Raw genomic sequence first — 14834 nt, 5'->3', positions numbered from 1 at the left:
TTTTAGGTGACAAGGGTCTTCAGGTAGATTAAGAGTATAATAAAATATTAAAACACCATGTGTCTTTATTTCATTAAAATACTTTTTAATAATGTGTGTGTGTTTTATTAACCATTTCGTACTATTGGATTAATAATGGATAGGTGTCATAATTGACGCCTCTCCATTATTAACCTGGCTTAATGTCACCTTACAATAGCAAGGTGACATTAACCCTTCATTACCCCATATCCCACCACTACAGGGGAGTGGGAAGAGAGAGGCTAAGTTCCAGAATAGGCGCATCTTCCAGATGTGCCTTTTCTGGGGTGGCTGGGGGCAGATGTTTTTAGCCAGGGGGGTCCTATAACCATGGTCCCTCTCTAGGCTATTAATATCTGCCCTCAGTCACTGGCTTTCCCACTCTGGCAGAGAAAATTGCGAAGAAGCCCACGCCAATTTTTTCTGGGATTTAACCCTTTAATTTAATAGCTAGAGCCCCCAAATTTGACACAAAGACACTTGTTACATTAGTAAAGAGGAATATGTAATAAAAGAAGGGATATGAGATGGTTTACTGTATGTAAACCATGTCTCATATCCTGTCGGGTTTGTGAAGGAGATAGGAAAAGCCGGCAATTGAATTACCGGCTTTTCTGCTATCTAGCGCTGAATTAAATATAAATATATATATATGTGTCTCACTGACATATATAAATATATATATATACCTATTCTATGTGTACACATTTATTCTACCTATTCTATTCTAACCTGTCAGTGTGATTTTACTGTACACCGCACTGAATTACCAGCTTTTCTATAGAACATCGCTGCGTATTTCTCGCAAGTCACACGCATGGTCCGTGTGTAATCCATAATTTTCTCGCCCCCATAGACTTTCATTGGCGGATTTTTTGCGCAATACGCTGACAAACGCAGCATGTTGCGATTTTCTACGCCCGTAACATACCGTATATTACGGATGCATAATATATGGCAGATAGGAGGTGCCCCATAGAGAATCATTGGGCCGTGTGCAATGCGTATTTTCTGGACGTATTTTCTGCGCTCATACATCCGTAAAACTCGCTAGTGTGACGCCGGCCTTAGTGAAATTAAGTTACTTGCGGGGTTTTTTTTTTTACATGCGTTATCACATTTTTCTGGTGCGGTTTTTGTCTTTTTTTGGTGTGTCATATATTAAATAAATGCATGGAACTGGAGAAACAAATGGGTTATTCTGCGCTGCCGTGGAGAAAAATGAAGGGTGCCAATCCAATTTCAGTTGGGTTTTACTCGTTAACGCGTTTCGAGGTATATAACTTCTTCATCAGGACACACCACGATGATATACTTCACAATGAGTTGACGAATAAAACCACCTGATATTGGTGGAGCTGAGATTTTCCAAGGCGAAACCACTTCAAGAAAAACATGGCTTTGTTCGTTTGTTGTGAAATTTGTTTTATCGCTGTGGAGTCATTGTCTGATCCATATACTTCATGTTACTTTTTTCACGGCTCCATGGTTTTCATACCGTGATGCAGTTAAAAGAAGTAACAAAAGACTGAAGAATGTTGTTTTTACATTGCTGTGCATTATGTTAATTTTCTGCACTGCTTTTTCAGGCGGAATCCACCTGAAAAAGACATTGCATGTGCGTAACTTAGGCTACTTTCACACTAGCGTCGTGCACTGCACGTCGCTATGCGCCGTTTTGGAGAAAAAACGCATCCTGCAAAAGTGCTTGCAGGATGCGTTTTTTCGCCATTGACTTGCATTAGCGACGCAGTGCCAAAAAACGTTGCTTGTAACCTTTTTTTGGCGCGTCGTTCCCGTCTTTTCCGACCGCGCATGCGCGGCCGGAACTCCGCCCCCGCCTCCCCACACCTCACAATGGGGCAGCGGATGCGTTGAAAAACAGCATCCGCTGCCCCCGTTGTGCGGCGCTTGCACAGTATGCGTCGGTGCGTTGCAACGTCGCATTGCGACGTGCAGTGCACAACGCTAATGTGAAAGTAGCCTAATCCAAGTTTTCCTTCTTGTCAATGTAGCAATATACATTGAAGAAGTTCCTTTTATATTTAAAGGGCCAGCTCACAAATAGATATTGCACGTTCATCTGCAATGTTGGCATGACAAGAGAGAAGCAGATTGTAGAATATCACTGACACCGGACAATGCAAATTTGCATGTGACAGAGGAAAGATATGGGACTAAACTTCCATACAAATGTGTTTATAGCTCCCAAAATCAGCTCATTTGCAAGTCAAAAAGAATATTTCACCTGTAATAAGGCAATGAAGAGGAAGAAAGCATTGGCAGCTCTTCTGATCTGTTCATAGAGGAATCGAGGTAGGAACGTTAACACACTGTACTTGGCTGTGCTGCAGGGACAAAAGCAATAGTTAGATTACTGTTTGTAATAAAAAAAGATGTATGAGAATATACAGTGGATATCAAAAGTCTACACACCCCTGTTCAAGTACCAGGTTTTTGTCAAGTAAAATAATCATACCATAAAGAATCATTTCAGAACTTTTTCCATCTTTAATGTCACCCACCCATTGAGAAACAAACTAAAATCATTTTGTTATTTTTTGGGGGGGTGGCGGAAAAAAAAATCTAAGATAATGTAGTGGCATAAGTGTGAATGCGGCGCCCCAGGGTCCTGGTCATCGCAGTGGTATTGCTTTCCTCTCAAGGAGAGTGATGCTACGTTTGGAGGCAATGAAGGAGAACCCTTTGTCAGGTAACACAATGCATGCAACATGTTCACACTCCAGACCAGAAGGGGGATCTGTAAGCCTTTTTAAGGTGAACTCCCCTAAAAAACATCCTGATCTGGAGGGAAAAGGAGTTCAGTCAGTTCAGTTCCTGTCAGAGAGACAGAGGGAAAGGAAGCAGAGGAGCCATGTAGCCTGAAGTGCTACAGTTCCTGGGAAGAGAAATTCAGAAAGCCGAACATATTGCAGCGAGCGTGAAGGAAGTCGTAGTAAAGGAGAGGATACCAGAAGGGGACCAGTCCTGCACAGGCTGCCTCCTTCTGAGGCACAGAATCCCGGTAGCCGGAACACTGAGGGAGTAACGACCTTTATGCTTTGCTCCAGAAACCGGCAGGACAGCTAATTGCAAGTTACCTGTCCGCCCTACACCCAGGAGGCACGGTGGCAACCTATAGAGGCCGGGGCGTGCTAGAGTCCCTATAAACAGCCTCAAGGCACCAGTCATACGGGTTTGTCCTATCCTATATGGGGGACAGAGAGAAAGACACTACATCTGTGAGGACCTTATGTGAAGCCATAGGGAGTAGGGGAAGTCCTGGGGATACACTTCACCTGTGGGAAAGTATACCATCTAGCTGCCATAACATCACCCCAGCTGACCCCTTAAAGCAGCACCGGTCACCCTGACCGAATACCACAGGTGGCGTCACGAACATTCCCCTTAAAGACCTTTCTCTTTTACACGGATGTCCCAGGGCCACGGACTGGGTCAGCCACTGTGACATCCCCCTGTGAACTGAAGGACCCGGTACCGAGTACCCACGGCCCCGCTCCATGAACACCTTGTTGTAACGGTCTAAATAAAAAAACAACAACGTCCCCAATCACACTTAAACTCATGCTAAATAGTAGTCAGTTTACAGCTGCCGTTAATCCCAAATTAAGTATAGCAGTTCTAATAGGATTTTCCTGACATTTTCTTAGTTGCATTTTAAAGCCAAATCATGGCCTGTAAACAGCTTACAAAACAGCAAAGGGATCTCATCGTTGAAAGTTCTCAGTCAGGAGAAGGGTATGAAAAAATTTCCAAGGCATTAGATATACCAAGGAACACTATGAAGATGATCATCAAGAAGTGGCTTACATTTGACACAACAGTGACATTACCTAAAACTGGACGGGACTCAAAAATTCATGAAAGAACAGCAAGAAAATTGTTGCAGGAGGCTGCCGAAAGGCTTATAGCAACATTAAAGGAGCTGCAGAAATTTCTAGCAAGTACTGGTTGTGCATGTGACAACAATTTCCCATATTCTTCACATGACTGGTGTGTGTAGTAGAATAACAAGATGGAAGTCTTTTCTTAATAAGAAAAATGTCCAATCTCGGCTGTGACGCTTATACACATCACTTCTCACGGACAAGCTGTAAGGCAGGGGAGTCAAGAGGTCCGAGGTCAAATACAAGGAGAGTTTGTCATAAACACAGTGGCCAAGGCAAAGTCTTGTTAGTAAGATGGGCTATAATAGATTCATGACGGCACCAAGCTGCCTCCGGTTGTGTTCATACAACCTATTATACCGTATGTCTTATGGATTTACAAAATAATAAAAATGTAGATTTTTAGTAGCCAAACAGTAACAATGCAGTGACATGACAAGAATCTCCATAACTAATCATATGCTAAATAGTTGCAAATAAAATGTATTTATGAGATGGCCAAGATGATTGTCTATAAAATGATAGTAGTCGCACCATCAAAGCAGTAGTGAATGGTGAAATATGGAACCTGAAAGTCAAAAGTTTAAAACATGGCTACCCTTTTGCTCATCAGTGTAATTTAATCACCTGCACAGGTGATGATTCCAATACCTTGTGCAATGCTAAGGTAATCCTGAAAACATCCACTGTTGGTGGCCCTTGAGGACTGGAGATCCCTGGTCTAACCATTGTTAGCGAGATAAATAGCTAAGCAAGCATCCTAAAAGGGTGATAACTGGAGGATGTTGGCAGATATGCAACAGATACAGACTTATTTGTGTGCAGGAGGAGTTTACACTTTTCTGACAGTAGATGGCGATGCTGTTACTGTTATATGCTTAGTTGAACGTAATGCATATACTTGTTGTACTTTGGTTTCACTTTCTCTCTGGTAAAAGATCCTTCAGACTTCCTGTTATGCTGTATTAAGAAGCTGATGCATGTACCTCATGTTCTGTGAAGATAAAAGTTGAAGTACCCCATATAATAAACTCTCACAAGTTTCTTCTGCGAGCAAACTGTGCAACAGAGGAAACCAAGCAGGCCCAGACTGATTAAGCTGCTGGGCAATCCTATTAATAATACAGACAGCCCGGTACACCCCTGCATACTATAGGGCCAATGAGCTGTCACTCACAGTCCTGACAGCCCAGCACATCTCTTCTATTCATAGGGCAGCTGAGCTGTCACTAACAAAACTGACAGCCTGGCACATCCCCACTATTGTAGTGGGGTGACTGAAGATGTATGATCACATGTTTGATAAAGTGTTGCATTTTATCCTTATGGCACCATGCGGGAACCATTACCAGCATAGTGATATTGCTGCATCACACAGTATATTAATACAGTTAAAAACTTGGGGTTAGTCCACTAGGTGGGAAGGGTTAGATCAGTTAATAGGAGAAGCATTTCCTGCTTCAAGGTAGTAGCGAGTAGGATTTTGGAGTCCAGTCAAGTTCAGGGTCAAGTGTATGAGAGGAGTTCGGAGGAAGGCTAGACACTAGTGTTAACAGGTTCTAAGTCAGTGGATGCAGCAGAGATGAGAAGGATATATCCGTGCCCAGTCTCCCAACAATATGAGGACACATGTGAAGGTTTGTGAGGCTGCCGGGACCCTCGGGAAAGCTGTACTGCAGGATAGAAGGGTCCTGGTACAAACAGTGATGGTTTTGGATGGGGCAGGTCAGGCAGAACGGAGGTTAAGACTGGTAGTACACAAGACAAAGGGAACATCACCAAAAAGGGACTGTCTCAATATGTCTGCTGCAGCCGTGTATACCCAAATTTCACAGTAAAGCTGAACCCGTTAAAGTGGACCCAAAGTCTCCTGTTTTGTCTGTAGCCAGATCCGGTCCCATGGATGGGTAGGTAAAGAAGACTCCCAAACGAAAAGAGAATAAAGGACAAACTCCACAGCACAACACACTACACCTGTCTGACTCCTGTTTAGAAGGGGGGTTTCGGGGCAAAGAGAACTCCGTTCCAGCCCCCAGCAAATCGGCACTGTACGCCCCTTCACTATCCATAAGGCAGCTGAGCGGTCACTCACTGCATCCTTAGGACACAGTGAGTGGTGGGATTGGGACACCAGCCAGCACAGTATGGCTTTGCCAGAGGAAAACCAAAGTTTTGAAATGGCCCAGCCAGATCCCAGACCTGACTCTAATTGAAAATCTGCGGGTGACCTGAGGAGCAGAGGCGAACATACCATTGGTGCAACCAGAGAGGAGCCTGAGAGATAAGACGGCCAACTTCCACCTCCAGAACAGCTTTATAATGAGCTATTGGACTGCAAAGGGCCCATAAATTGTTCTTTTGCAAGGACCATCTTCTGTCAGCGTCCGTTGCTGCTGAAGAGGACGCGATATACAGGAGATTCCCTCGTAATCTAACAGATCTGAAGCTACTGCAAGGAAGAGTGGGAAAAGATGGCAAATTCTAGATGTGTCATACTGATATACTCCTGAATGCTGTCAAGTTCAAGGGGTACTTCAAAAAAGTATTAGTTTAGAAGCAGGGGTCTCAAACTGCATTCCTCGAGGGCCTCAACCATGCGTATTTTCAAGATTTCCTTCGCATTGCACAAGGTGCAGGAATCATTCTGTGCAGGTGATTAAGTTATCACCTGTGCAATACAAGGAAATCCTGAAAACATGACCTGTTTGCGGCCCTCGAGGAATGCAGCTTGAGACCTCTGGTTTAGAAGGTGCGCATATTTATGTAACCACATTATTTTAGTTAGTTTTTTTTTTTTTCAAACCCAAAACATTCCACTTTATCTTTCAATTCAATTGTACAGATTATTGTACAGAAATGCAAAAAAAAAAATAATATCCACATACAGTAGTGCTCAAAGGTTTATATACCCTGGCATAATTTTTGCTTTCAGAGAATATGAATGATGACATCAAAACTTTTTCTCCACTAATGGATAGTGTTTGAGTGAAGCCATTTATTGTCAGACTACTGTGTTTTCTCTTTATAAATCATAATGACAGCCCAAAACATCCAAATGACCCTGATCAAATGTTCACATACCCCGTTTCTTAATACCATATATTGCCCCCTGTAACATCAATGACAGCTTGAAGTCTTTTGTGGTAGTTGTGGATGAGGTTCTTTATTTTCTCTGGTGGTAAAGCTGCCCACTCTTCTTGGCCAAAAGCCTCCAGTTCCTGTAAATTCCTGGGCTGTCTAGCATGAACTGCGCACTTGAGATCTTCTTCTTCTTCTTCACACTTGAGATCTTCTTCTTATTATTATCTTCTATAATTGAGTGGCTCAATTATATTGAGATCAGGAGACTGAGATGGCGACTCCAGAACCTTCACTTTGTTCTGCTGTAGCTAATGACAGGTCGACTTGGCCTCGTGTTTTGGATCGTTGTCATGTTGGAACGTCCAAGTACATCCCATGCGCAGCTTCCGGTCTGATGATTGCAAATTTGCCTCCAGTATTTTCTGATAATGTGCTGCATTCATCTTTCCTTCAACTTTGACCTAGGTTCCTCTGCCTTTGTAGCTCACACATCCCCAAACCATCAGCGATCCACCTCTGTGCTTTAAAGTAGGAATGGTATTCCTTTCATCATATGACTTGTTGACCTCTCTTGAAATGTAATGTTTTTGGTTGTGGCCAAAAAGTTCCATTTTTGATCTCATCACTCCAAATTACCTTGTTCCAGAAGTTTTGAGGCTTGTCTCTGTGCTGTTTTGTGTATAGGGGAGATACTTTGTGGCATTTGCACAGTAATGGCTTTCTTCTGGCGACTCGACCATGCAGCCCATTTTTCTTCAAGTGCCTCCTTATTGTGCATCTTGAAACAGCCACATAACTAGCTTTCAGAGCATCCTGTATTTCAACTGATGTTATTTGTGGGTTTTTCTTTGCATCTCAAACAATTTTCCTGGCAGTTGTAGACGATATGTTTGTTGATCTACCTGACCGTGGTTTTGTTTTTACAGAGCCCCTTATTTTCCATTTATTAAGCACAGTTTGAAGGCTGCTGACTGGCATTATCAATTCCTTGGATATCTTTTTGTATCCCTTTCCTGTTTTATACAGTTCAACTACCTTTTCCCGTAGATCCGTTGACAATTATTTTGCTTTGCTTCTTTTGCAAATTTGTGTCCATCGGATAAGACCCTAGTGCGCTGACCTCTCCTACAGTTTAATCCTTCTATTCATGAAAAACATACATAAATAAAAATCAATATGATTCATACACTTAGAGGCTATGTACACCTTTGCGCAGAATTTTTTTTTTATTGTCCATTTGCTTCCTAAATGCAATGTTAAGCAATTTTCTAATTAGTCATTGAAATGTTTCTACATTTTTCTGCAGCAGAATGACTGTACGTCCTCCATACAGCTCAGTGCTTTTTCAAAACTCCTTCATATCTGTTAGCGCTCCTGTTCCTTGTCCTGACCGCTCACTCTGCTCCCCCTTTCCTTCTTTCACTGTCAATCTAAGTTCATAGGAGCATACAAAAAAACTAACAATTTTCATCCATCGGATCTTTTTTTTCATCTGAATCACCATCAATATGTCATGTTTTTATACTCCAACATTTCTTATAATTTACAATTGACTAACACTGTGAAAAAAAACTGGTATCAACTGAACCAGACAAAATTCAGACTGAAAATACGGCCCTATGAACATAGCCTGAGAGAAAGCAGGAGAGAGGGCTGGGATGTATGTGAAAAACAGGCTACATATAAGGAGGAAAAGACATCTGAAAAGAGAATCATCGTTCTTGTGACTATAGCCTGAAAGTGAAGATGGCAGCATCCTGAATATACACAGAGCTCACATCCAGCCTATATTACTGAGAGAGACACTCCGACAAGAGGAAAGTCTGAAATGTAGAGCAAATTGCATATCAGGGGGTCTGAAAATGAATGAAGGAATGATGATTGTGGACTAACACTACAATTTTGTTACTGTAACTAAAAGGTAACCACAAACATGTAAAATTAATTTTTTCAGAGTCAAAAGGTATGCATAGGATTTAAAGGGGTTGTCCAGTGATAACTTAGGTTAGGTAAAAACTTGTTGTTCCATGGGAGTCCCTGATTGGCAGAAATGACAACTTTAATCCCTATTAGAACGAAGCAGCATTGCACATGTTGCGCTCGGCTTTTTCTGCCTGCCCAATAGAGAATGAATGGAGTGGCTTTCAGGTATCCGATCTGCTGCTCCAAATTTGTAATGGGTATAAAAGTGCCCCATCTGGGATATAAATTCTGCTGACTGGTGTGGGTCCCTGCGGTTGGACTGTCACCCCTCCCCACCCTTCGTATCAGTAAGGTATCACCTATCCTGTGGATAGATGATAACTTGTTTTCAGCAAAGAACACTTTGGGCTCAAAAATTACATGCCATTACTCTCTTGCTATGGAAAAAAAATCTGCACCTGATTGTGTGACCATTGCAGACTATAAGACAGGCTTGCAGCCAGGGCTGATAATCGAAACCTCTGACTCCGACACCTCAATTTCCCTGACTCCTGACTCCACAGCACTGGTCACTACCGAGCATGTACATAAAGTGCAGCACAGATTCAGCTCAGCTAAAATCCTTAGATCAGGAACAGAACTGATATTTATAGTGTGAGGGAGCTCCAGGGCCGTAGTTATGGCCGAGAGCATGTGCATTAGCATGCCCTGGTCTCCTGTCACATGAATATAATGTCTCGCCTGCAGCATACCTTCTGTCCCAACAGGATCCCATCAGGCTGGTTGGAGTTTGGCTGCCGGCCTTGGTGTATAAAAATAGACAGAGTCCATTTCAAACTTAAAACGTAAAACTTTTTAATTTCCTTTGTTCGCAGCACATCCTTTCCAGTTACAGTGACAGCACATAGTTGCATACAGTCCACTTTCTCAACTTTCCCTGCGTTCCTTTCTACAGTACGTCCCTCAGTACGCTCCCGGGTCGTACCGCATCTTGCGGTAAAGCAGCATCCTCCCTGTCCAGATTTACTACGCTTGGGGTTCCCTTGTCCGGATCCCTCCGGATCTGAGAGCATCAGCCCATGCAACGATCTGCCACATAATGAGCTACCTGCGTCCCCGTACTGCATAGGACCTTTTCTCTCACTTCTGTTCACACTGCTGTCTCCAGGCTGCTTCAGCTGCACGTCTGTCCATCCAGACTAAGGATGGCTGGGTACTCGCTTCAATGTTGCGGAGCTGTCCGCCCTACACGGGCACCCGTGCCCCTTCTGACTAATATCAGGAAGTCTTTTCCCCTTATCCACGGGTAACTCCTCCTAAATAACCATGTACACGATTGTGCCCCATCTAGTGTCCGATTTGGGGTTCTACGCTGACCCTATCTCTCCTTACAAATACAATACGTAACAACATGACATATACGCTATAATTAAATGTAATACTCTACTTTAAGGGTGGGAGAGGGGTAGAGTGTGGAACCGTTTCTGTACCCCCTTACAATAGGACATTTCATAACTTTCCCAAATTATGAAAACATTTACAGAACAGCCTACTGTTCTACTACTACTGTACCCAATTTATTATATATTTTAGGAGTCGGAGTCTGTCTATTTCATACCGACTCCAACAAAATGGACACAGACTCCGACTCTACAGCCCTGGTCACTACTGAGCATGTGCAGAAAGTGCAGCACAGATTCATCTCAGCTAAAAGCCCAGATCCTTAGATCAGGAACAGAACAGACATTTATAGGACATTTTATAACTTTCCCAAATTATTATGAAAACATTTACAGCACATCCTGCATTGTTATATATTATTATATAGTTTAGGAGTCGGTCCATTTTATACCGACTCCGACTTCATAACTACGACTCCACATCCCTGCTTGTAACTTAGAACTTTTTCACGTGTCAAAAGTAGATTGTAGCAACTGACAACTTTTTTACACACATTGAAAAAAACAGTGAAATTTTCAATAAGCCATATTTTGGGAACCCCTTGAGAAAGCTGATGGTGAAACTTCAGGTCTGAGATGGTTTGTCATCTTTTAGTTCTGAGTATGTATGTGTCAGATGGGTTACCCCCATTTAACATTTTTGAGGACAGAATTTTTGGCTACCTACTTGCATAGACCTTAATTCACTTCTCCCATCCACCATGGTTGATTAATATGCTTTATAGGATATTGAGGTGTATGTTATATAATTTGGACATACTGTATACTTACGTTTTATTTTCTATTCTCGTTTACTTGTATTGAACCCACATCGCCACCTGTAATTTATGATTTCAATACATATTTTCTGAGATTTTATGTCTGTATAACTGGAATTTTGCGTTTATATTTGAAGTGAACTCCGTTTCTTTACAGGTTCCCATATATCTTCACAGATGGTGATAGCATTGTAGTTGGCAGGATTATAATGTATTGTTGTAGGTGTATTGCCCTACGGCAGAATGGAATACCATGTAATTGTGGGACATCCATGGTGATTAGTAATCTATTCATAGTCTACAAAATGGATGTTTTGTAGTTCTTGCCTTGTTTTGTGCTTCTGAATCTGCAGAAAATATACTATAAAATGTGAATTTTCTCCAGAAGTCTTCTATGACGGGTTTGAAAATGAGCTAATATACTAAAATAAATTATATATATATATAAAATTTATTACAAAACAGTAAAAAGAACCATTAAAACGAAACATACCACCTGTGTCAGCAAACCACAACCATTGCATATTCGCCTACATGATTTGTATGTGAAAATTACCAAAACAAAGTGGAGAACACATTTAACATTATATTTTATTGGGAATTTTAGAAACTAAGAAATCATTATTTTCAATTAGAAGGGGTTTTTTTTGTTTTGTTTTTTGTAATTTTTACTGTTTTTTACACAAATTAAAAAAATAAAATAAATAATAATATGACTATAAAAGGTGATTAAGAAAAAACAGGAGAAAAAGAAAAAATGGTTCTGGTAGCCCAAAAAATGAAACAGAAAGGGCTTCTAATCAACTGCGTGTGTAAAAATCAGCAGACTCTGGAGATTAAGGGGTTAATGTTTAACTACCAACAGATTATAGTTATAGGAATAGTTATCACCAGACATGCTGGTCTAGAATTTTCTTACAGGTCATGGAGCAGAGATGAAATCCGCCACTGTGTGTTTGAGAAGTTAATAAGACTGGAGTGGAAGTGAACAAACATTGGCGTCTGTTACTCCTCTGGCTGCAGCGCTCCTGCTCACCACATAATAAATACCGCCTGGGAGTAGATAGGCAAAGACAACACTGATCTACATAGCGCAGCCATGGCCGGTACAGTCCCATTATACCGCAAGATGACACTGATCTACATAGCGCAGCCATGGCCGATACAGACCCATAATACATAATACTGCAAGATGACACTGATCTACACAGCACAGCCATGGCCGGTACAGACCCATAATATGGTAAGATGACACAGAGCTTCATACGGCAGCCATGGCTGGTATAGACTGTGAGGCAGTGACTGGTGTTACATGTGAGGGTCGCTGTATGTTCCCCCAGGATGCGCACGGAGGCGTATCGAGGCCATGGAAGTAAATTGCAGTCACAGGTGGTGCTGTGATTGCCATACGGAATAAAAGTAAGTGTTAGTCTTGGGCAAACTATTTGTCCAAGGCAGATTTAAGAAGACCTGCTCTGGGCTTTTGTGTTTTGAAACAGACTACAGAACGGTAGTGGTGCAGTCCGTTTCATTCCCGGACGGGGTTTGGGGTTGACAGGTTCAGTGTCAGTTTGGTGTTTGCTAGAGTGCAGAGCAGAGGGCCCTGCAGAGCTACACCTGTGGGAGGCAACACAGGCAAGCGGAGCTAAACAGCCAAGGCAGCTGAAAGGCCTGGCACCCTTGAACACAGCAACTGGTCTCGGAGGTGGACTGGAGAGTTTATTGGCTGCAATCCAGAGGATATGGTTCCCGGCTGCGATCCTGAGGATATCGTGTAGTGTTGTGAGTTGAAAATTAACATGGCGGTGCATTCGCCCACGGCAACTGGTCAAAAAGGTGGACTGGCGTGTTTATTGGCCTGGAATCCAGAGAATATGATTCCCGGCTGCGATCCGGAGGATATCGTGTGCTGTGTTTTTGTGAGTTGAACGTTAAATAGACTTTTGCTTTGAACTTTGCTGGGTCACTGCCTCATCACTGCACAGTGTGGTACCACTGCACTACAAGACCCATAATACTGCAAGATGACACTCATCTACATAGGGCAGCCATAGCCGGTACAGACCCATTATACCGCAAGATGACACTGATCTACATAGAGCAGTCATGGCCGGTACAGACCCATAATACAGCAAGATGACACTGATTTACATAGAGCAGCCATGGCCGGTACAGACGCATTATATCGCAAGATGACACTGATTTACATAAAGCAGTTATGGCCGGTACAGACCCATAATACCGCAAGATGACAGTGATCTACATAGAGCAGCCATGACCAGTACAGATCCATAATACTGCAAGAACTTAGAAGACACTAATTTACATAGAGCAGTCATGGCCGGTACAGACCTTCATTACTGCAAGATGACAATGATCTACATAGGGCAGCCATGGTCGGTACAGACCCATAATACTGCAAGACGACACTGATCTACCTAGGGCAGCCATGGCCGGTACAGACCGACATTACTGCAAGATGACACTGATCTACCTAGGGCAGCCATGGCCGGTACAGACCCATAATACTGCAAGTCTTACCACACTTTCCTACCTAATGTCATTTCTGCAAGCCAAGGCCAAAATCAATTATCAAATTTTCAATGTTACTAATAAGCACAAAGCAGTCTGTTTCTAAGGTTTTTTCATATAGAAAGCATGGACAATCAACAAGAGGGAGTTATCCTTACTTGAGAGAAGTGGGAAACCTCCAGCTTACAACATAATTTGCTCCAGCGCTCAGACAGATTCCTGGTGGCTGCAGTGCTTGGGGGACCAACCCTTTAATTGGTCCTTAATGTGTGCACAAGCAGTGTTCCCTACTGATCGCCGCAGTGCACACAACACTGGATTCTGTCTTGATACTGGCTAATGCTTCTTTGTGCGTGGAGTTAGCACTCTCTGGTCCTGCTCCTTGTTTCACCTTCTATACCAGCCACATTGAATCTTTTGTGATGTATACTGCATAGTCTTGTTGTTTCCTATGTGATGTACATATACTAGTCACAGTGTTTCTTATGTGATATATATACAGCAGTCTCGGTCTCTCCTACATGATGTATATACACCAGTCACAGGGTTTCCTACATAAAGGATACACAGCAGTCTCAGTGTCTCTTACGTTATGTACCGTATATATGCCAGTCATAGTGTTTCCTATGTGACGAATATACAGCAGGCTTGGTGTCTCATATGTGATGTATAATCAGCAGTCTCAGTGTCTCCTATGTGATTTATATACAGCTGTCTTGGTGTCTCCTATGTGATGTATACACCGCAGGCTTGTGGTCTCCTATATGATGTATATAGACAGCAGTCTTGGTGTCTCCTATGCAATATATAGACAGCAGTCTCGGTGTCTCCTATGTGATGCATATACAACAGTCTCAGTGTCTCCTATGTGATATATATACTGCAGACCTCATACTGCTTGAGCCCTATAAACACTAAATGAACAGCGATAAATTTCCCACCTTGAGGAGACCTGCCGTGAAATATACATCTATGTTTGGAACAACTTACTGCTGTGAGTTCTTTACAAAACTTATCATGAGAGTTGACTTGCGCTCCTGACCAAAACAAACCTGGAAAATCAGATGAAAATAGTAACATCATCCATAACACCTAACATCACAGCCCACACCAAAGGAAAGCAGCTCCTGCCATTACATGGGGTGAGTTAA

At 42.4% G+C, this 14834-nt stretch overlaps 1 protein-coding gene across 2 annotated transcripts in view; it reads right to left on the bottom strand.

Moving 5' to 3' along the window:
- The window catches only part of ATP8A2 (ATPase phospholipid transporting 8A2), a 1034865-nt gene that overhangs the window by 791323 nt on the left and 228708 nt on the right, over positions 1-14834 (bottom strand). For both annotated transcript variants that reach the window (XR_013224076.1, XM_077298312.1), the window contains exon 3: positions 2270-2369. Coding sequence is in view for 1 of the 2 variants with exons in the window: in XM_077298312.1 (XP_077154427.1) it covers positions 2270-2369 (100 nt within the window). In the remaining variant the exon portion in view is untranslated. The remainder of the gene's footprint in view (positions 1-2269; positions 2370-14834) is intronic.

This window comes from Ranitomeya variabilis, chromosome 3 (genome assembly GCF_051348905.1).
Source record: "Ranitomeya variabilis isolate aRanVar5 chromosome 3, aRanVar5.hap1, whole genome shotgun sequence".
Taxonomy (NCBI): domain Eukaryota; kingdom Metazoa; phylum Chordata; class Amphibia; order Anura; family Dendrobatidae; genus Ranitomeya; species Ranitomeya variabilis.
This window is presented reverse-complemented; position numbering and strand designations above follow the sequence as displayed.